This window comes from Bombina bombina, chromosome 2, assembly GCF_027579735.1.
Source record: "Bombina bombina isolate aBomBom1 chromosome 2, aBomBom1.pri, whole genome shotgun sequence".
In the NCBI taxonomy this organism is placed as follows: Eukaryota; Metazoa; Chordata; class Amphibia; order Anura; family Bombinatoridae; genus Bombina; species Bombina bombina.
The window spans coordinates 1,327,908,026-1,327,929,867 of record NC_069500.1 but is presented as its reverse complement, the minus strand read 5'-3'; the positions used below and the strand labels follow the sequence as shown (position 1 = coordinate 1,327,929,867).

The 21,842-nt window shown below is 39.8% G+C and overlaps 1 protein-coding gene across 1 annotated transcript in view; it reads left to right on the top strand.

The window, feature by feature from the left end:
* HTT (huntingtin) overlaps nt 1-21,842 on the top strand; it is a gene marked incomplete in the record, with an annotated part of 1,068,170 nt that overhangs the window by 506,807 nt on the left and 539,521 nt on the right. The window contains 1 exon segment of the mRNA XM_053704193.1: nt 9,053-9,131. Within this exon segment, the coding sequence (XP_053560168.1) occupies nt 9,053-9,131 (79 nt within the window).

Sequence of the window (21,842 nt, the reverse complement as noted above, 5' to 3'; positions counted from 1 at the left end):
CTCTCCCCCTCCTGCCGCTACACGGGACTCGTGGCAGACGGTCCCTAAGGTGGAGGGAGCAGTCTCTACCCTAGCTAAGCGTACAACTATCCCCATCGAGGACAGTTGTGCTTTCCTAGATCCAATGGATAAAAAAATTAGAGGGTTTCCTTAAGAAAATCTTTATACAACAAGGTTTTATTCTCCAGCCTCTTGCATGCATTGCCCCAGTCACTGCTGCAGCGGCTTTCTGGTTCGAGTCTCTTGAAGAGGCTCTACAGGTGGAGACCCCGTTGGATGATATCCTAGACAGGCTTAAAGCTCTTAAGTTAGCCAATTCATTTATTTCTGACGCCATTTTTCATTTAACAAAGCTAACGGCTAAGAATTCAGGTTTTGCCATTCAGGCGCGTAGGGTGCTATGGCTTAAATCCTGGTCAGCTGGCGTTACTTGAAAGTCTAAGCTTCTCAACATTCCCTTCAAAGGGCAGACCCTATTCGGGCCTGGACTGAAGGGGATCATTTCTGATTTTACTGGAGGAAAAGGCCACGCCCTTCCCCAGGATAGGTCCAACAAATTAAAGACCAAACAGACTAATTTTCGTTCCTTTCGAAACTTCAAGAGTGGCGCAGCTTCAACTTCCTCTACTGCAAAACAAGAAGGAAATTTTGCCCAGTCCATGCCAGTCTGGAGACCCAACCAGGCTTGGAGCAAGGGAAAGCAGGCCAAAAAACCTGCTGCTGCCTCTAAAACAGCATGAAGGAGTAGCCCCCAATCCGAGACGGATCTAGTTGGGGGCAGACTTTCTCTCTTCACCCAGGCTTGGGCAAGAGACGTCCAGGATCCCTGGGCTCTGGAGATTGTTTCCCAGGGATATCTTCTGGATTTCAATGCCTCATCTCCAAAAGGGAGATTTCATCTCTCACAATTATCTGCAAACCAGATAGAGAGAGGCATTCTTACGTTGTGTTGAAGACCTTCTGGTCATGGGAGTGATCCACCCAGTTCCAAGGGAGGAACAGGGGCAAGGATTCTATTCAAATCTATTTATAGTTCCCAAAAAAGAGGGAACTTTCATACCAATCTTGGTTCTCAAGATCCTAAACAAATTTCTCAGGGTCCCATCCTTCAAGATGGAGACTATTCGAACCATCCTACCTATGATTCAGGAGGGTCAATGTATGACTACCGTGGACTTAAAGGATGCTTATCTCCACATTCCGATACACAGAGATCATAATCGGTTTCTCAGGTTTTCCTTCCTAGACAGGCATTACCAGTTTGTGGCTCTTCCCTTCGGGTTAGCCACGGCACCAAGAATCTTTACGAAGGTTCTAGGGTCCCTACTGGCGGTTCTAAAGCCACGAGGCTTAGCGGTGGCTCCTTACCTAGACGACATTCTGATACAGGCGTCAAATTTTCAAATCGCCAGGTCCCATACGGACATTGTTCTGGCATTCCTGAGGTCTCATGGGTGGAAGGTGAACGAAGAAAAGAGTTCTCCCTCCCCTCTCACAAGAGTTTCCTTCCTAGGAACTCTGATAGATTCAGTAGAAATGAAGATTTTTCTGATAGAGGTCAGGTTGTCAAAGCTTCTAACTTCCTGCCGTGCTCTTTATTCCACTTCTCAGCCGTCAGTGGCTCAGTTACAAATATGAACACAATGTGAGTCCAAGCACCAAAAGACTATGTAAATCACTTTTTGTATCATATATCAGCCTGTGATCCAGGATATTTCCTATGGCTTAGTATAGCTCTAATGTGACAATATTGTGTTGCTGTGTTCAAAAACAACACTTGGTGATAATGTCAATCTGCTGTGGTAAAACAAAAACCATTTGTGTGTTTAGTCGTGCAGATTCTTACCCGCTCCTTGCGGAAATGGTGAGTACCTCTCACCGCTGCTTGTGCCGTGTCTTGCGTCTCGTCTATGTGTGCCGGTCCACAGGAGTCGCCCCAAATCCGTCAGGCATCAGCTGCAAAGGGGTTCGCGCTCCCTCCTCGGTCACACCTGTGACGGTCAAATACCGCTTCGGCTCTTAGACTTTGTTCTTTGAATGGTTGTTTAGACCACAGCATACAAAGGAAATCCTTTCTTTTTCACAGGGTTTGTCGATAATATCTTCATTTTCTTTGTTTTCTTTGGTGCCTGTGCTCAATCCAAATCCCTTCGTAGTACTTTGTCAGATATCTCGAAAGTTAGGAGTTATTTTGTCAATTATATTTCAATTCATTTAAAATAAAATAATAGATAAAAAAAGACATCCTATAGTTAACATAGGTGTTCAGAGAATACACAAAAGTTTAGAGTTAAATTCCTATACACACCCCTTTTTTACCTCTGACAGGAGAAACACACACCTGTTCAGTAACTGAATGAGTAAATGAACGTCAAAGAAAAAACAACCTATCAGATAGCGAGTAGTCAGATTTCAAAGAAAGTTTTTAACCAATCAAAGGGTATTGGGGCTTTTAAATGAAAGTTTTGTAAATGAACCTCTCATGCTATGACTATGGCTATCGCCGAAACGCGTAAGCAATAGAGGGTGCTACGCTATCTGTTGTTAATGTTTTTAATTATGAGTTTTAAAGATGAGCTGTAAGCTAAATAAAAGCTAAGTTTTATTTATACCGATTTCGCCTGGTGCTCCTCTCTTCTTTGATCGCAAGATCGAGATATCTGACAAAGTCAGTGGCTCAGTGTATGGAAGTAATCGGCTTAATGGTAGCGGCAATGGACATAGTTCCGTTTGCCCGCCTACATCTCAGACCACCACAACTTTGCATGCTCAATCAGTGGAATGGGGATTACACAGATTTGTCCCCTCTGCTAAATCTGGATAAAGAGACCAGAGATTCTCTTCTCTGGTGGCTATCTCGGGTCCATCTGTCCATGGGAATGAGCTTCCGCAGGCCAGAATGGACTATAGTGACGACAGATGCCATTCTTCTGGGCTGGGGCACAGTCTGGAACTCCCTGAAGGCTCAGGGTTCATGGACTCAGGAGGAAGCCCTCCTTCCAATAAACATTCTGGAACTAAGAGCGATATTCAATGCTCTTCAGGCTTGGCCTCAGCTAGCTGCGGTCAGGTTTATCAGATTTCAGTCAGACAACATCACGACTGTAGACTATATCAACCATCAGGGGGGTACAAAGAGCCCCCTGGCGATGTTGGAGGTTTCAAAGATAATTCTATGGGCAGAGGTTCACTCTTGCCATCTCTCAGCTATCCATATCCCAGGAGTAGAGAACTGGGAGGTGGATTTTTTAAGTCGGCAGACTTTTCATCCGGGGGAGTGGGAGCTCCATCCAGAGGTATTTGCCCAGTTTATTCAACTATGGGGCAAACCAGAACTGGATCTCATGGCGTCTCGTCAGAACGCCAAGCTTCCTCGTTACGGGTCCAGGTCCAGGGATCCCAAGGCAGCGCTGATAGATGCTCTAGCAGCGCCCTGGTCCTTCAGCCTGGCTTATGTGTTTTCACCGTTTCCTCTGCTCCCTCGTCTGATTGCCAAGATCAAGCAGGAGAGAGCTTCGGTGAATTTGATAGCTCCTGCGTGGCCACGCAGGACTTGGTATGCAGATTTGGTGGACATGTCATCCTTTCCACCATGGACTCTGCCGCTGAGGCAGGACCTTCTACTTTAAGGTCCTTTCAAACATCCAAATCTAATTTCTCTGCGTCTGACTGCTTGGAGATTGAACGCTTGATTCTATCAAAGCGTGGTTTTTCGAGTTGGTCATTGATACCTTAATTCAGGCTCGAAAGCCTGTCACCAGGAAAATCTATCATAAGATATGGTGTAAATATCTTCATTGGTGTGAATCCAAGGGTTACTCATGGAGTAAAGTCAGGATTCCTAGAATCTTATCCTTTCTCCAAGAGGGATTGGAGAAAGGATTGTCTGCTAGTTCCTTAAAGGGACAGATTTCTGCTCTGTCTATTCTTTTGCACAAACGTCTGGCTGAGGTTCCAGACGTTCAGGCGTTTTGTCAGGCTTTAGTTAGAATTAAGCCTGTGTTTAAACCTGTTGCTCCGCCATGGAGTTTAAATTTAGTTCTTAAGGTTCTTCAAGGGGTTCCGTTTGAACCTTTGCATTCCATAGATATTAAACTTTTATCTTGGAAAGTTCTGTTTCTAGTAGCTATCTCCTCGGCTCGAAGAGTTTCGGAGTTATCTGCTTTACAGTGTGATTCCCCTTATCTGATTTTCCATGCAGATAAGGTAGTTTTGCGTACCAAACCTGGGTTTCTTCCTAAGGTAGTATCTAATAAGAACATCAATCATGAGATTGTTGTTCCTTCATTATGTCCTAATCCTTCCTCAAAGAAGGAACGTCTTTTACACAGTCTTGATGTGGTTCGTGCTTTAAAGTTTTATTTACAAGCTACGAAGGATTTTCGTCAAACATCTGCTTTGTTTGTTGTCTACTCTGGACAGAGGAGAGGCCAAAAGGCTTCGGCAACTTCTCTTTCTTTTTGGCTGAGAAGCATAATCCGCTTAGCTTATGAGACTGCTGGCCAGCAGCCTCCTGAAAGAATTACAGCTCATTCCACTAGAGCGGTGGCTTCCACATGGGCTTTTAAAAATGAGGCCTCTGTTGAACAGATTTGTAAGGCGGCGACTTAGTCTTCGCTTCACACTTTTTCTAAATTCTTCAAATTCGATACTTTTGCTTCTTCGGAGGCTATTTTTGGGAGAAAGGTCTTACAGGCAGTGGTGCCTTCCGTTTAAGTTCCTGCCTTGTCCCTCCCTTCATCCGTGTCCTAAAGCTTTGGTATTGATATCCCACAAGTAATGGATGAACCCGTGGACTGGATACACCTTTACAAGAGAAAAAAAACTTTATGCTTACCTGATAAATTTATTTCTCTTGTGGTGTATCCAGTCCACAGCCCGCCCTGTCATTTTAAGGCAGGTGTTTTTTATCTTTAAACTACAGTCACCACTGCACCCTATAGTTTCTCAATTTTTCTTGCTTGTCTTCGGTCGAATGACTGGGGGTGGCAGTTAGGGGAGGAGCTATATAGACAGCTCTGCTGTGGGTGTCCTCTTGCAACTTCCTGTTGGGAAGGAGAATATCCCACAAGTAATGGCTCAACCCGTGGACTGGATACACCACAAGAGAAATACATTTATCATGTAAGCATAAATTTTGTTTTTTCTTGCACCTCCTTCTATTTATCTCCCCCCCCCCCACACATAGTATAGGTGATCATAGGACTCTTCCCTCTATACTTGTACAACCAGGTCTTCCTGATTTGCATTGAACCCACTGCAAAACTACAGGCTTGGTAATTTTCAAATAAATAATCTCGACACCAAATGCAATACCAGCTTCTTGTGGTTTTTCAGGAGACTGCAGGCTTTTATAAGATGATTGTTCTGAAGTAATTTCTTCACAGGGGATTTCACAAGTCCCACTACAATTTTTATTCATTCTTTAAACATGCTAAGATGAACATGGATGGAAATTAAATTAATTTGAGTTTCCCCTTATCCCTTTGAGGTCTCAGCTGTATGTAGAATCCATATAGATCGAACAAAAATAAATAAAATACTCCTTTTAGCTTAGTTGGCCTTATCTATTACTCAGTCAACAAAACCACCTTGGATGATTCAAGGATTTCCAAGGGTTTTGTATTAGGTACTAATATTCCATTCCAATCCAAATAAATTGTAGGCTTGTTTGCTGAATGGTCAGGTTTTACAGCAGATTGAACTTAAAGGGATTGGAAAATACTTTCCGCTTGGATTTTGCAATACAATGTCCATACATCCAAAATACAGGTATGCAATATTTTCCAGTTGTTTTCTTTATGTGAGATGCTTATACTTTTATGTTACCAGAAGAAAATACAATTAACAATTGTCTTATGTTCCAAGGACACCTCTAAAGGTATGAGATAATAATATTTGAATAGTTTTAATGTATTTGCATGGTTTAGCAATTCCAGGGAGAATATGTTCCATAAGGCTTTATTCTAGACAGGGAAGCAGATGCATGCCCGCCTAAACTTTACCAAACAACAGCATGGAAGACATCTTAACCTTTCCTTTGTCATTACAAACTGCACATTGTTCCTCCTCCTGGTGAGACTGCCATGCATTTTTTATGGATTTGTCCCCTGAGATCAGGCATACTGTTACGTCTTCAGATGGTGAAGTTTCCTCTGAGGATTAGTTTTCCTCATCTGATATTGAACCCGATATTTTCTCTTTTTTGTTTAAAGTTAAACATATTTGTTCTCTTTTAAAAGATGTCTTAATTACTTTTGGGGTAAAAAACCTAAAGTGTCTGTTGATAAGCCTTGTAATTGTTTCAGTTTTTAAGACTGTTGTTAATCTTCCTGAGGTTTTTCCTGTGTCTGATGCTGTCTCTGACATGATCTCTAGGGTCTGGTCTGTTGATATGGTGTCAAAATCCAGATTATTATCTCTCCTTTCAGGGAAAGAAGTTATTTTGTTCTGAATTATATTCTATTATTTCTAATGTTACTGGAGCTAAAGGGACTTTTCTTCCTCAAGACAGCAAGTCTAGGGGGATATGCAAAGCTTCTAATTGTTTTTGTTCCTTTTGTCAGAATAAGGAACAGAAAGCTGACTTCTCTGCTTAAAAGCAAGGCTCCTCTGGTTCATTTTGAAAACCTAATGCTAACTGGAAGAAGTCAAAATAAGGTAAGAAATCTATCCCTACTACCAAAACTGCATGAAGGTGCAACCCTCGATCTGAAGGATGTGGTAAGGGGCAGATTAAGCCTCTTTCAGGAGGGTTGGTTTCAGTCTGTTCCAGATCCATTGGTTCAGAATATTGTTTCTCAGGGATATCAAATAGGATACAGAACCAGGCCTCCCAGAGGAAGCTTTTTTTCTGTCCAATGTTCGATGGAATCCTGTAAAAGCTCAAGCTTTTCTTCAGTCTCATTTCTGGAAGCTATCGGAGTGAGTGTTCGAGTTCCTTTGCAGGAACAGGGGATGGGATTTTATTCAAATCTCTTCATTGTTCCAAAGAAGAAAGGTACTTTCAGATCATTTCTAATTCTAAAGGCTCTGAATAGGTTTGTAAGGATTCCATCTTTTTAGAATTTAAATGATCTGGACTATTTTGCTTTTTGTTCAGCAAAGTCAGTTTATGTCCACAATAGATTTAAAGGATGCTTACCTTCATGTGCCTATTCACAGAGATCATTTCCAGTTTCTGAGATATGCCTTTCTGGACAGGCATTTTCAGTTTGTCCGGGTACAGCTCCAACAATATTCACAAAGGTTCTGGGTGCCCTTTTGTGTGTAATCAGGTCTCAGGTTATGGCAGTTTTTCCATACCTGGATGACATTTTGGTTGAAGCTCCATCTTTTCCTTTAGCAGTATCTCACACCAACCGACTCTTGTTGTTTCTTCAACAGCATGGTTGGAGGATCAATTTTCCAAAGAATTCTTTGGTTCCTCAGTCAAAGGTGAGTTTCCAAATAGATTCAGTATCCATGAGTCTTTCTCTAACAGAGCAGAGAAGGTTGAAATTGGTGTCGGAGCCACTGAAGGTTCAGACAAGCGCTGTATGGAAGCTCTAAGTCTCATGATTGTAGCCTCAGATGCAATTCCATTTGATGGTTTTTACATGAAGCCTCTTCTGCTTTTTATGCTGCATCAATGGTGCAGGGTTCATACTCGGCTGTCTCAAATGATATTTTAGAATCCCAGTACAAGTCAGTCTCTAACTTGGTGGCAGAATCATCAGGTTATTATTTAGGGGACTTATTTTGCTCATCCTACCTGGACTCTGATCACTAGAATTGCAATTCTTTCAGTTTGGGTGTATCTGACAGCACAGGCAATTTTGGATCCTTGGGAGGCGAGGTTAACTATCAATGTTTTAGAATTCTGTGCAATTTTCAGGGCCCTTAAGGTTTGGCCTCTGTTGAAGAGGCAGTCTCATCTCCGTTTCCACACACAGCAGTAGCTTATATCAACCAGAATATATTCTGTTTATATTCTGTGTGAGTTCATTTAGAAAAAGAATCCTTATGAAAAACATTTGCAATCTGTTTCTTGATTTTAAGAAGAGGTATTCATTACTACTAAGCTGCCCCCTTTGTCCGTCACTATATATATATATATATATATATATATATATATTCCAATCCAATCCACAGTGTTACCCTCCCAATGCCATCCGTGCATAAATGAAATAAATAATCCTCTTAAACAAATGCACTCTCAGGTCTTTCTCTGTTAACAAAAATCTGTTTTTTATTGGAACGTTTTCGGGGAGAAATTTGAAGGGGAATTTCTCCCCGAAAACGTTCCAATAAAAAACAGATTTTTGTTCACAGAGAAAGACCTGAGAGTGCATTTGTTTAAGAGGATTATATATATATATATATATATATATATATATATATATATATATATAAATATATATATATATATATATATATATATATATATATAATTTCAAGACAGTAAAACATTTTACCTTTTTTGAATCTGCACTAGACTTAATACTAGCAGACAGGTCCTGGAGTATCTCTTGCATATGGCCCCTGGGGTATATATACCAGTGGTCAAGAAACTCCATCATATATGGAGGTAGCTTTTCATTAATGCAAGCTGGTATACCAACAAGTCATGTCTATAATTCTGTTCTACATGAAAAAATATGATTTTTCTTTCATGCTTAAAACAACTTCACACATTTTTTCTTCTAGCAGTTTCAGCTTCATTCTCTTGGTATCCCTTATTGAAGGTGCAACAATGCACTACTGGGAGCTAGCTGAACACATTGGTAAACCAATGATGAGGCATAAATATGTGCAGCCACAAATCAGAAGCCAGCTCCCTAGCCTACCTAGGTATCCTTTTCAACAAAGGATACAAAGAGAATGAAGCAAGTTAGATAATATAATGTCAATTAGAAAGTTGTTTAAAATTGTATGCTGTATCTGAAACATCTGAAGATTTGTGTTTCATGTCCCTTTAATGCCCTGCTTGGAATTTATAGATTAGACGTTCTATATAAGGTTAGACATTGGTCTGTTAATTAGATGTTGACTCCTGTTTATTTTGTTGCAGGTGGTTTGATGTAATACAAAGAGTTTCTTCACAGTTGAAAAGTAGCATAACCAGTGTTACCAAACATCGAGCAGACAAGGTAAAAGTTATAATTTGCTAGATTTAATTTAGTACTTTAGTACGGAGAAAATATTTCCAGAATCATTAGGATTGTATGCTTAACGCATGTTTTGAAAAATTGTATTTGTAATTATATAAGATCTCAGGTGTTAAGAAAAAAGTGATAGGCAAAGGTCTTCAACATTAAGATACATACATATACATGTCTAAAGATGTATATGTTATATATATATATATATATATATATATACATACACACACACGCGCGCAACTGATGAGTGATATAAGTGTGACTGAGTAGGTGGGCGTGTGTGTATGTGTATATATATATATATATATATATATATGTGTGTGTGTGTGTATGTATATATATATATATGTGTGTGTGTGTGTGTATATGTGTATGTATGTGTGTATGTATATATATATATATATATATATATACACGTGTGTATATATATATGTGTGTGTGTGTGTGTGTGTGTGTATATATATATATATATATATATATATATATATATGTAGTAACTAGAAGAAGAAATACAAGCAGTTCCTGTCCAGCACTAACTATTACCTATTTAAATATGCAGAGAGATTGCCTAGGATTAAAACTTGCACAACATTCCAAAAGCTAAAATATACATCCTAAATTGAAACAATTACAAATCACTCAGGGGAGCTTATATGCAGCATTTATTAGGGTCAAAACCAGGCTATTAATTACAAGGATACTGAGATTAACCTCATAATGCACTATGAATCCCCTTAAAAATCACATATTGAAATAAAAGAGAAAGGATAATATAACCGTTCAGCATAATAATTAAATGCAATTACAACTCAGTAGAAAATGTATAAGGGTATTGAAAATCATAGATATAGTGACTGGTTTCCAGCACTATGGTTACGTTATTTAGTTCCAAAGTAAAAGTTCCTTTGAATGGGAAAGCAACGGGTGGTCTTGGGCTAAGTGTAGCAAACAATTGCTGTGTCATTACTACCCCATCCAAGTGCAAAAAGTAGCTGATTCCTATGCACAGGTAGTTTTAGCAAATCAATGCGATGCAAACAGAAAAACACACTTTGTCCGCTCTTGCGGTGAATACTTGCGGCTTGAAATGAGAAGTTCCACTTACCGCGGATCAACACCTCCTGGGTAGGGTATCCTCCAGGGTGTTCACCTTCTCAGTGCTGAAGTGTGCATGATGTTTAATTGTAATGATGCCTCAGCCAACAATTCCCTTGCTGTAATAACGACAGCCTTTGTCGCCCTGACAAACGCAGCCTGCCAGCTACGCGCGTTTCACCCCTTAGGCTCTGGGGCTTCTTCCGGCTCCAAGTAAAGTCATGTGACTATGAACACCTGTAGTCTCTTTTAAAGACCTGTATTCGGAGGAAAAACTCCTCCCAGTTTTGAAGCCTTTAAACTGTTAGCAAAAGTGTTTGGGGTAAAATAGTAACAAAAGATTGTAACAATTTAAGCAATTATGTTACTTAATATGAAACACTATGTTCTCCATATTTGTCAAAACAATTACATAGAATTCTTTATTATTTGAATAATAACCCTTATTTCTTTCATGTAATTAGCAAGAGTCCATGAGCTAGTGACGTATGGGATATACATTCCTACTTGGAAGGGGCAAAGTTTCCCAAACCTTAAAATGCCTATAAATACACCCCTCACCACACCCACAATTCAGTTTTACAAACTTTGCCTCCCATGGAGGTGGTGAAGTAAGTTTGTGCTAGATTCTACGTAGATATGCGCTTTGCAGCAGGCTGGAGCCCGGTTTTCCTCTCAGAGTGCAGTGAATGTCAGAGGGATGTGAAGAGAGTATTGCCTATTTGAATTCAATGGTCTCCTTCTACGGGATCTATTTCATAGGTTCTCTGTTATCGGTCGTAGAGATTCATCTCTTACCTCCCTTTTCAGATCGACGATATACTCTTATATACCATTACCTCTACTGATTCTCGTTTCAGTGCTGGTTTGGCTGTCTACTATATGTAGATGAGTGTCTTAGGGTAAGTAAGTCTTATTTTATTATGACACTCTAAGCTATGGTTGGGCACTTTCTATGTAAAGTTCTAAATATATGTCTTTAAACTTATATTTGCCATGATTCAGGATAATCAGTATTCCTTTAAAAATCCAGACTGTCAGTTTCATTATTTGGGATAATGCATTTTAATTCAATTTATTTTTCTTTACCTTGAAAATTTTTCAATTGATCATTTTTCCCTGTGTGCTGTTAGGCTCGCGGGGGCAGAAAATGTTTCTTTTTATTGCGTCATTCTTGGCGCGGACTTTTTTGGCGCAAAAATTTCGTCATTTCCGGCGCCGTAGTTAACGCCGGAAGTTGTATTCTGTTAAAACGTCATTTTCTGACGCATGTGTATCGGACATTTTTTTGCGCCAAAAAATTTGGGCGTCGGTTCTGGCGTCAGAGGATGTGGCGTCATACTTGGCGCCAAATATATGGGCGTTGTATTTAGCGCCAATAATGTGGGCGTCATATTTGCCGCCAAAAAATGTGGGCGTATTTTTTGTTTCACTTTTTTTCCTCGCATTATTTAAACCTCACTTTTTTTATTGCTTCTGGTTTCTAGAAGCTTATTATTTTGCATTCTTTTCCCATTCCTGAAACTGTCATTTAAGGAATTTGATAATTTTGCTTTAAATATTGTTTTTTTTTCTATTACATATTGCAAGATTTCACTGTTCCTGTTTCAAAACAATCTAAAGGATTCCTGTTGACTGAGTTCAGTCCTACCAAAGCTAAGTTCATTTATTTTAAATGTTATGAATGTTTATCTTTAGCTATGGTTTGTAATAAGTTATCATGATAAACTTTTACATGCAGAATCCATTAGTATTTATGCTTTATATATTGCTATTCTTTTTACATCTTATGTACAAGAAATATTTAGAAGATTATAAGAATATTTTTCTGATTCTATTTTAAAGGCTTTGTCTGACATCGTGCCTTCTAATAAAATTTTTAGGTCTTTTTCAAACTTCTTTTTTAGAAGTTTCAAATGACCAACAACATACTGATTTATCCTTCTCTGATGATGTTTTTTTCTCATTCAGAATTTTCTTCATCAGATATTGACACTAACAAATCTACTTTTTTATTTTTTTATTAAAGTACATTTGTTCTTTGTTGAAAAGGTGTTGATTATTTTGGATATTAAGGTAATTAGTTCTTTCTCTTGTTAAGTGTATCCAGTCCACGGATCATCCATTACTTATGGGATATTCTCCTTCCCAACAGGAAGTTGCAAGAGGATCACCCACAGCAGAGCTGCTATATAGCTCCTCCCCTCACTGCCATATCCAGTCATTCTCTTGCAAGCCTCAACCAAGATGGAGGTCGTAAGAGGAGTGTGGTGTTTTATACTTAGTTTATTCTTCAATCAAAAGTTTGTTATTTTTAAATGGTGCCGGAGTGTACTGTTTATCTCAGGCAGTATTTAGAAGAAGAATCTGCCTGCGTTTTCTATGATCTTAGCAGAAGTAACTAAGATCCATGGCTGTTCTCACATATTCTGAGGAGTGAGGTAACTTCAGAGAGGGAATGGCGTGCAGGTTTTCCTGCAATAAGGTATGTGCAGTTAATATTTTTCTAGGGATGGAATTTGCTAGAAAATGCTGCTGATACCGAACTAATGTAAGTAAAGCCTTAAATGCAGTGAGAGCTACTGGTATCAGGCTTATTAATAGAGATGCATACTCTTATAAAAATGTAATATAAAACGTTTGCTGGCATGTTTAATCGTTTTTATATGTATTTGGTGATGAAACTTATTGGGGCCTAGTTTTTTTCCACATGGCTGGCTTGAATTTTGCCTAGAAACAGTTTCCTTAGGCTTTCCACTGTTGTAATATGAGTGGGAGGGGCCTATTTTGCCGTTTTTTTGCACAGCAAAAATTACAGACAAAGACATCCAGCTTCTTCCTGCATGATCCAGGACATCTCTGGAGGGCTCAAAAGGCTTCAAAGTCGTTTTTGAGGGAGGTAAAAAGCCACAGTAGAGCTGTGGCAGTTGTTGTGACTGTTTAAAAAAACGTTTTTTATCTTTTATTATTCCGTTTTGGGTATTAAGGGGTTAATCATCCATTTGCAAGTGGGTGCAATGCTATCTTGTTACATACACTGTAAAAATTTCGTTAGTGTAACTGCCTTTTTTCACTGTTATTTCAAATTTTGACAAAATTTGTGTTTCTTAAAGGTGCAGTAACGTTTTTTATATTGCTTGTTTAACTTGATGCAAAGTGTTTCCAAGCTTGCTAGTCTCATTGCTAGTCTGTTTAAACATGTCTGACACAGAGGAAACTACTTGTTCATTATGTTTGAAAGCCATGGTGGAGCCCCATAGGAGAATGTGTACTAAATGTATTGATTTCACCTTAAACAGTAAAGATCAGTCTTTAACTATAAAAGAAATATCACCAGAAGATTCTGACGAGGGGGAAGTTATGCCGACTAACTCTCCCCACGTGTCAGACCCTTCGCCTCCCGCTCAGGGGATGCACGCTAATATGGCGCCAATTACATCAGGGACGCCCATAGCGATTACCTTGCAGGACATGGCTGCAATCATGAATAATACCCTGTCAGAGGTATTATCCAGGTTGCCTGAATTAAGAGGCAAGCGCGATTGCTCTGGGGTTAGGAGAAATACAGAGCGCGCAGATGCTGTAAGGGCCATGTCTGATACTGCGTCACAATATGCAGATCATGAGGACGGAGAGCTTCAGTCTATGGGTGACATCTCTGATTCGGGGAAACCTGATTCAGAGATTTCTAATTTTAAATTTAAGCTTGAGAACCTCCGTGTGTTGCTTGGGGAGGTATTAGCTGCTCTGAATGACTGTAACACAGTTGCAGTACCAGAGAAATTGTGTAGGCTGGATAAATACTATGCGGTACCGGTGTGTACTGATGTTTTTCCTATACCTAAAAGGCTTACAGAAATTATTAGCATGGAGTGGGATAGACCGGGTGTGCCTTTTTCCCCACCTCCTATATTTAGAAAAATGTTTCCAATAGACGCCACTACACGGGACTTATGGCAGACGGTCCCTAAGGTGGAGGGAGCAGTTTCTACTTTAGCAAAGCGTACTACTATCCCGGTTGAGGACAGTTGTGCTTTTTCAGATCCACTGGATAAAAAATTGGAGGGTTACCTTAAGAAAATGTTTATTCAACAAGGTTTTATTTTACAGCCCCTTGCATGCATTGCGCCTGTCACGGCAGCGGCGGAATTCTGGTTTGAGGCCCTGGAAGAGGCCATCCATACAGCTCCATTGGCTGAAATTATTGACAAGCTTAGAACACTTAAGCTAGCTAACTCATTTGTTTCTGATGCCATTGTTCATTTGACTAAACTAACGGCTAAGAATTCCGGATTCACCATCCAAGCGCGTAGGGCGCTATGGCTTAAATCCTGGTCAGCTGACGTGACTTCGAAGTCTAAATTACTCAACATTCCTTTCAAGGGGCAGACCTTATTCGGGCCGGGTTTGAAGGAAATTATTGCTGACATTACTGGAGGTAAGGGTCACACCCTTCCTCAGGACAGGGCCAAAGCAAAGGCCAAACAGTCTAATTTTCGAGGGAACTTTTGCTCAATCTAAGCAGGCCTGGAAACCTAACCAGTCCTGGAACAAAGGCAAGCAGGCCAGAAAGCCTCCTGCTGCCCCCAAGGCAGCATGAAGGAACGGCCCCCTATCCGGCGACGGATCTAGTAGGGGGCAGACTTTCTCTCTTCGCCCAGGCGTGGGCAAGAGATGTTCAGGATCCCTGGGCGTTGGAGATCATATCTCAGGGATATCTTCTGGACTTCAAAGCTTCCCCTCCACAAGGTAGATTTCATCTTTCAAAGCTATCTGCAAATCAGATAAAGAAAGAGGCATTCCTACGCTGTGTGCAAGACCTCCTAGTTATGGGAGTGATCCTTCCAGTTCCGCGGACGGAACATGGACAGGGTTTTTATTCGAATCTGTTTGTGGTTCCCAAAAAAGAAAACTATTGGAAAATGGAAACTATTCGGACCATCTTACCCATGATCCAAGAAGGTCAGTACATGACCACAGTGGACTTAAAGGATGCCTACCTTCACATACCGATTCACAAAGATCATCATCGGTTTCTAAGGTTTGCCTTTCTAGACAGGCATTACCAATTTGTAGCTCTTCCCTTCGGGTTGGCTACAGCCCCGAGAATCTTTACAAAGGTTCTGGGCTCACTTCTGGCGGTTCTAAGACCGCGAGGCATAGCGGTGGCTCCGTATCTAGACGACATCCTGATACAGGCGTCAAGCTTTCAAGTTGCCAAGTCTCATACAGAGATAGTTCTTGCATTTCTGAGGTCGCACGGGTGGAAAGGGAACGAGGAAAAGAGTTCTCTATCCCCACTCACAAGAGTCTCCTTCTTAGGGACTCTTATAGATTCTGTAGAAATGAAAATTTACCTGACTGAGTCCAGGTTATCAAAACTTCTAAATGCTTGCCGTGTTCTTCACTCCATTCCGCGCCCTTCGGTAGCTCAGTGTATGGAGGTAATCGGCTTAATGGTAGCGGCAATGGACATAGTGCCATTTGCGCGCCTTCATCTCAGACCGCTGCAATTATGCATGCTGAGTCAGTGGAATCGGGATTACACAGATTTGTGCCCTCTGCTAAATCTGGATCAAGAGACCAGAGATTCTCTTCTCTGGTGGTTGTCTTGGGTACACCTGTCCAAGGGTATGACCTTTCGCTTGCCAGATTGGACAATTGTAACAACAGATGCCAGCCTTCTAGGTTGGGGTGCAGTCTGGAATTCTCTGAAGGCACAGGGATCGTGGACTCAGGAGGAGAAACTCCTTCCAATAAATATTCTGGAGTTAAGAGCGATATTCAATGCTCTTCTGGCTTGGCCTCAGTTAGCAACTCTGAGGTTCATCAGATTTCAGTCGGACAACATCACGACTGTGGCTTACATCAACCATCAAGGGGGAACCAGGAGTTCCCTAGCGATGTTAGAAGTCTCAAAAATAATTTGCTGGGCAGAGTACCACTCTTGCCACCTGTCAGCAATCCATATCCCAGGCGTGGAGAACTGGGAGGCGGATTTTCTAAGTCGTCAGACTTTCCATCCGGGGGAGTGGGAACTCCGTCCGGAGGTGTTTGCTCAGTTGATTCATCGTTGGGGCAAACCAGAGTTGGATCTCATGGCGTCTCGCCAGAACGCCAAGCTTCCTTGTTACGGATCCAGGTCCAGGGACCCAGAAGCGACGCTGATAGATGCTCTAGCAGCGCCTTGGTTCTTCAACCTGGCTTATGTGTTTCCACCGTTTCCTCTGCTCCCTCGACTGATTGCCAAAATCAAACAGGAGAGAGTATCGGTGATTCTGATAGCACCTGCGTGGCCACGCAGGACTTGGTATGCAGACCTAGTGGACATGTCATCCTTTCCACCATGGACTCTGCCTCTAAGACAGTACCTTCTGATGCAAGGTCCTTTCAATCATCCAAATCTAATTTCTCTGAGACTGACTGCATGGAGATTGAACGCTTGATTCTATCAAAGCGTGGCTTCTCCGAGTCAGTCATTGATACTTTAATACAGGCACGAAAGCCTGTTACCAGGAAAATCTACCACAAGATATGGAGTAAATATCTTTATTGGTGTGAATCCAAGAATTACTCATGGAGTAAGGTTAGGATTCCTAGAATATTGTCTTTTCTCCAAGAGGGCTTGGACAAAGGATTATCAGCTAATTCCTTAAAGGGACAGATTTCTGCTCTGTCTATTCTTTTGCACAAGCGTCTGGCAGAGGTTCCAGACGTCCAGGCATTTTGCCAGGCTTTGGTTAGAATTAAGCCTGTGTTTAAGCCTGTTGCTCCCCCGTGGAGCTTAAACTTGGTTCTTAAAGTTCTTCAAGGAGTTCCGTTTGAACCCCTTCATTCCATTGATATTAAACTTTTATCTTGGAAAGTTCTGTTTTTGATGGCTATTTCCTCGGCTCGGAGAGTCTCTGCCTTACAATGTGATTCTCCTTATCTGATTTTTCATGCAGATAAGGTAGTCCTGCGTACCAAACCTGGGTTTTTACCTAAGGTGGTTTCTAACAAGAATATCAATCAAGAGATTGTTGTTCCATCATTGTGTTCTAATCCTTCTTCAAAGAAGGAACGTCTTTTACATAATCTGGACGTAGTACGTGCCTTGAAGTTTTACTTACAAGCTGCTAAAGATTTTCGTCAAACATCTACCCTGTTTGTCGTTTACTCTGGACAGAGGAGAGGTCAAAAAGCTTCGGCAACCTCTCTTTCCTTTTGGCTTCGGAGCATAATACGCCTAGCCTATGAGACTGCTGGACAGCAGCCCCCTGAAAGGATTACAGCTCATTCTACTAGAGCTGTGACTTCCACCTGGGCCTTTAAAAATGAGGCCTCTGTTGAACAGATTTGCAAGGTCGCGACTTGGTCTTCGCTTCACACTTTTTCCAAATTTTCCAAATTTGATACTTTTGCTTCTTCGGAGGCTGTTTTTGGGAGAAAGGTTCTTCAGGCAGTGGTTCCTTCCGCTTAATCCTGCCTTGTCCCTCCCATCATCCGTGTACTTTAGCTTTGGTATTGGTATCCCATAAGTAATGGATGATCCGTGGACTGGATACACTTAACAAGAGAAAACATAATTTATGCATACCTGATAAATTTATTTCTCTTGTAGTGTATCCAGTCCACGGCCCGCCCTGTCCTTTTAAGGCAGGACTAAATTTTAATTAAACTACAGTCACCACTGCACCCTATGGTTTCTCCTTTCTCTGTTTTCGGTCGAATGACTGGATATGGCAGTGAGGGGAGTAGCTATATAGCAGCTCTGCTGTGGGTGATCCTCTTGCAACTTCCTGTTGGGAAGGAGAATATCCCATAAGTAATGGATGATCCGTGGACTGGATACACTACAAGATAAATAAATTTATCAGGTAAGCATAAATTATGTTTTTTCAAGACTAGCTAACACTATTTCTGCTTATTTATTCTTCTGTGTTTTCTGAGTTTTTTTTTCCAGTTCCTCATAATAGGGAATGGAATAGGCTGAGAATTTTCTTTTATTCCTTCTTCAAAGGTTTTAACCTATATTCTTTGCCGGCAGTTAAATTCAATTTGGTTCTCCAATTTATTGGGGCTATCTCTACTCCTACTAATTATGCTATTGTTTCTATAGCAAAATAGTATTTATTTTCCTTTAGATGGTTGTATCTTATTTATGGAAAATTATTTAGTTTCAGGTACTTTTCTTGGACCTGTGATTTATTTGGATGATGTTGCAATTGCTTCATTTTTGTCTGTTTACTTTAAGATCAAGTATCAGATTATGATTTATTTTAGCATTGTTAAAGGGACAAAATTTACTAGACTAGGTGCTGTTGCATTTGTCTTGTTGTTTTGCATTTATTGATTATGCAAGTCCAGTGTATTGACTGGTCCTTTAACTGGACTATCATGCTAATAATTTCATTTGTGTCTTCATTTTATTGAATTTTTTCGCAAATAAGGTTTAATCTATGTCTTTAGCTGTTTTAGCTAGAATAATTTTGTGATTTCTAAAAATCCATATTTCTTTTGTTCTAAGATAATCAATTATTTATTTTATAATTGGATTCAATTCTTAACTGTTACTCTGGGCTTCAAGATTGAGTTCTAAGACTAAAACATTAAGCTTATACTAGTTTGGTTGTTCTTATTAAGGAACGAATTCCTGAATTCTTTCCCAAGTAACATGTTTTTAATTGGAAATTTTTCAATTCGAAATCAGCTGTACGTGCCGTATTCCAGCTTGGCTGGCAAGGGGCAGGTTAAGACTTTTTTGAAATGTATTTGGTTCTATTCGGTCCAAATTTCTTTGATTTTATTCCAGTAAGGCTAACACTTTCTTTAAGTGTGTTTCAGTCCCATATATTTTGGGTACTGTTGAAGCATGGCCTCTCAGGTTTTGGTATGCGGATCTCATTCGGATGGCCAGTTGCCAACCTTGGACACTTCCGTTTAAACCAGACCTTCTTTCTCAAGGCCCATTTTTTCCATCAGGATCTCAAATCATTAAATTTGAAAGGATGGAGATTGAATGCTTGATTTTTAGTCATAGAGGTTTCTCTGACTCATTGATTAATACTATGTTTTCTGGCTTATATTGAGTCTGGAAGGCCTACTTTTCCTGGCATTCTTTTAAAATTCATAGAATTTTATTATTTTTTCAGGTTGGTTTGGATAAGGTTTTGTCTTCAGTTCTTTGTTAGGACAAATCTCTACTATGTCTGTTCTTTTTTCACAGAAAGATTGCTAATCATCCTGATATTCATTGTTTTGTACAGGCTTTGGTCCGTATCAAGCCTGTCATTAATTCAATCTCTCCTCTTTGGAGTCTCAATTTGGTGCTGAGGGCTTTACAGGCTCCTCCATTTGAAACTATGCATTCTCTGAACATTAATTACTTTCATGGAAAGTATTGTTCTTTTTGGACATCTTTTCAGCTAGAACAGTTTTTGAATTATCTGTTCTTTCTTGTGAATCTCTTTTTTTCTGATTTTTTTCATCAGGATAAGGTGGTTTTTGCTGTCCTCATTTCAATTCTTACCTAAAGTTGTAAATTCTAACCAACATTAGGGAGGAATTATTGTTTTCCTAAGACTTCTTTGGTGAGATTCTTACTTTCTTTGGATATGGTAAGAGTTTTTGAAATTCTATGTTGAAGCTATTCAGATTTCAGATAGACTTCTAGTCTATTTTTTTATCTTTTCTGGTTTTAGGAAGGTCAAAAGTCTTCTGCCATTTATTTGGCATCTTGCTTAAACTTTTGATTCATCATGCTTATTTGGAGTCGGGTGGATTCCCGCCTCAGAGGATTACGGCTCATTCTACTAGGTAAGTTTCTACTTCCTGAGCTTTTTAAGAATGAAGCTTCTGTTGATCAGATTTGCAAAGCAATGACTTGGTCTTCTTTGCATACTTTTACTATGTTCTACCATTTTGATGTTTTCTCTTCTTTAGAAGCAGTTTTGGTAGAATGGTACTTCAGGCAGCTGTTTCAGTTTGATTCTTCTGCTTATAATATCAGTTTTTTTCATTATAAAAATTTAAACTTTCTTGATTTGGGTAGTGGATTAATTTTTCAGCGGAATTGGCTGTCTTTATTTTATCCCTCCCTCTCTAGTGACTCTTGCGTGGAAGTTCCACATCTTGGGTATTTGCTATCCCATACGTCACTAGCTCATGGACTCTTGCTAATTACATGAAAGAAAACATAATTTATGTAAGAACTTACCTGATAAATTAATTTCTTTCATATTAGCAAGAGTCCATGAGGCCCACCCTTTTTTGTGGTGGTTATGATTTTTTTGTATAAAGCACAATTATTCCAATTCCTTATTTTTTTTATGCTTTCGCTCCTTTCTTATCACCCCACTTCTTGGCTATTCGTTAAACTGAATTGTGGGTGTGGTGAGGGGTGTATTTATAGGCATTTTAAGGTTTGAAAAACTTTGCCCCTCCTGGTAGGAATGTATATCCCATACGTCATTAGCTCATGGACTTTTGCTAATATGAAAGAAATGAATTTATCAGGTAAGTTCTTACATAAATTATGTTTTACGAGCTCCCCCTTGTTTCATTGTACAATTTACTGCTTTGCTAGCTTCTATGCTACAACTTCTAAGTCATCTTTTAGAATTATATATTGTGATCTTAAAATAAATTAATACTCAAACGAATAGGCGGTTTATTGACTACTTTTTACTATTTATAGCTGTGTGCTTTTCATTTTATTTTAAGAATTAGAGATTTGTTTACAATTTCAAAAAGATTAGGGACTTTGATATGAATTATTTCCCCTTCCCTACTTCAGAGAAAATAAGGACACCATTGCCATATAATTATTAACCCTAAATTAATTTGTGAATAACGAAAATGTATTAAATACAACTCTAGAAAAGTTGCGGATTAGGGTCCGCATTTTCTTTTACCCCTCCCGTTATCATTCAGTGTCCTTTAGAGCTTTGGTATAGTTTTCCCAACAGTAAGGAATGATGCCGGGGACTCTCCTCATATTAAGAAGGAAAACATAAATTATGCTTACCTGATAATTTAATTTCCTTATACTCTGATGGGCGGACCAAAATTTAGTTTTTCTCTTTCTGCACCATTTATAACCTGATTTTTCTCCTACTGTTCCTTGTTCCCTTGGCAGAATGACTAGGGTATGAGGGAAGTGGAGGAGTATTTAAGCCTTTGGCTGAGGTGTCTTTGCCTCCTCCTGGTGGCCAGGTTCAGTATTTCCCAACAGTAAGGAATGATGACGTGGACTCTCCTCATACAGAAGGAAATTTAATTATCAGGTAAGCATAATTTATGCTTTTAAGATTGTCTCCAGCTACTTACTTATTAAGCAACTCATTTGCTGACACTTGGATATCATATCACTCTAGGTATCCACTTGATCCCTCCTAGGATCAACATAGTTTGCCTTCATTTTCTCATATCTACTTTGCTGGACAAGGTCCTTGAAGTGTACACCAACCATACTGACATACTTTAACCCTTACAAAATCTCCATTACTCGCTTCATTGCTTAACCCCTTAACGACAGATCTCACACTCAAACTGGTCGTTAAAGACCAACGACGTACCCTGTATGTCATTAGGGGTTTAAAGCGGCTGCAATCGATCCTGATC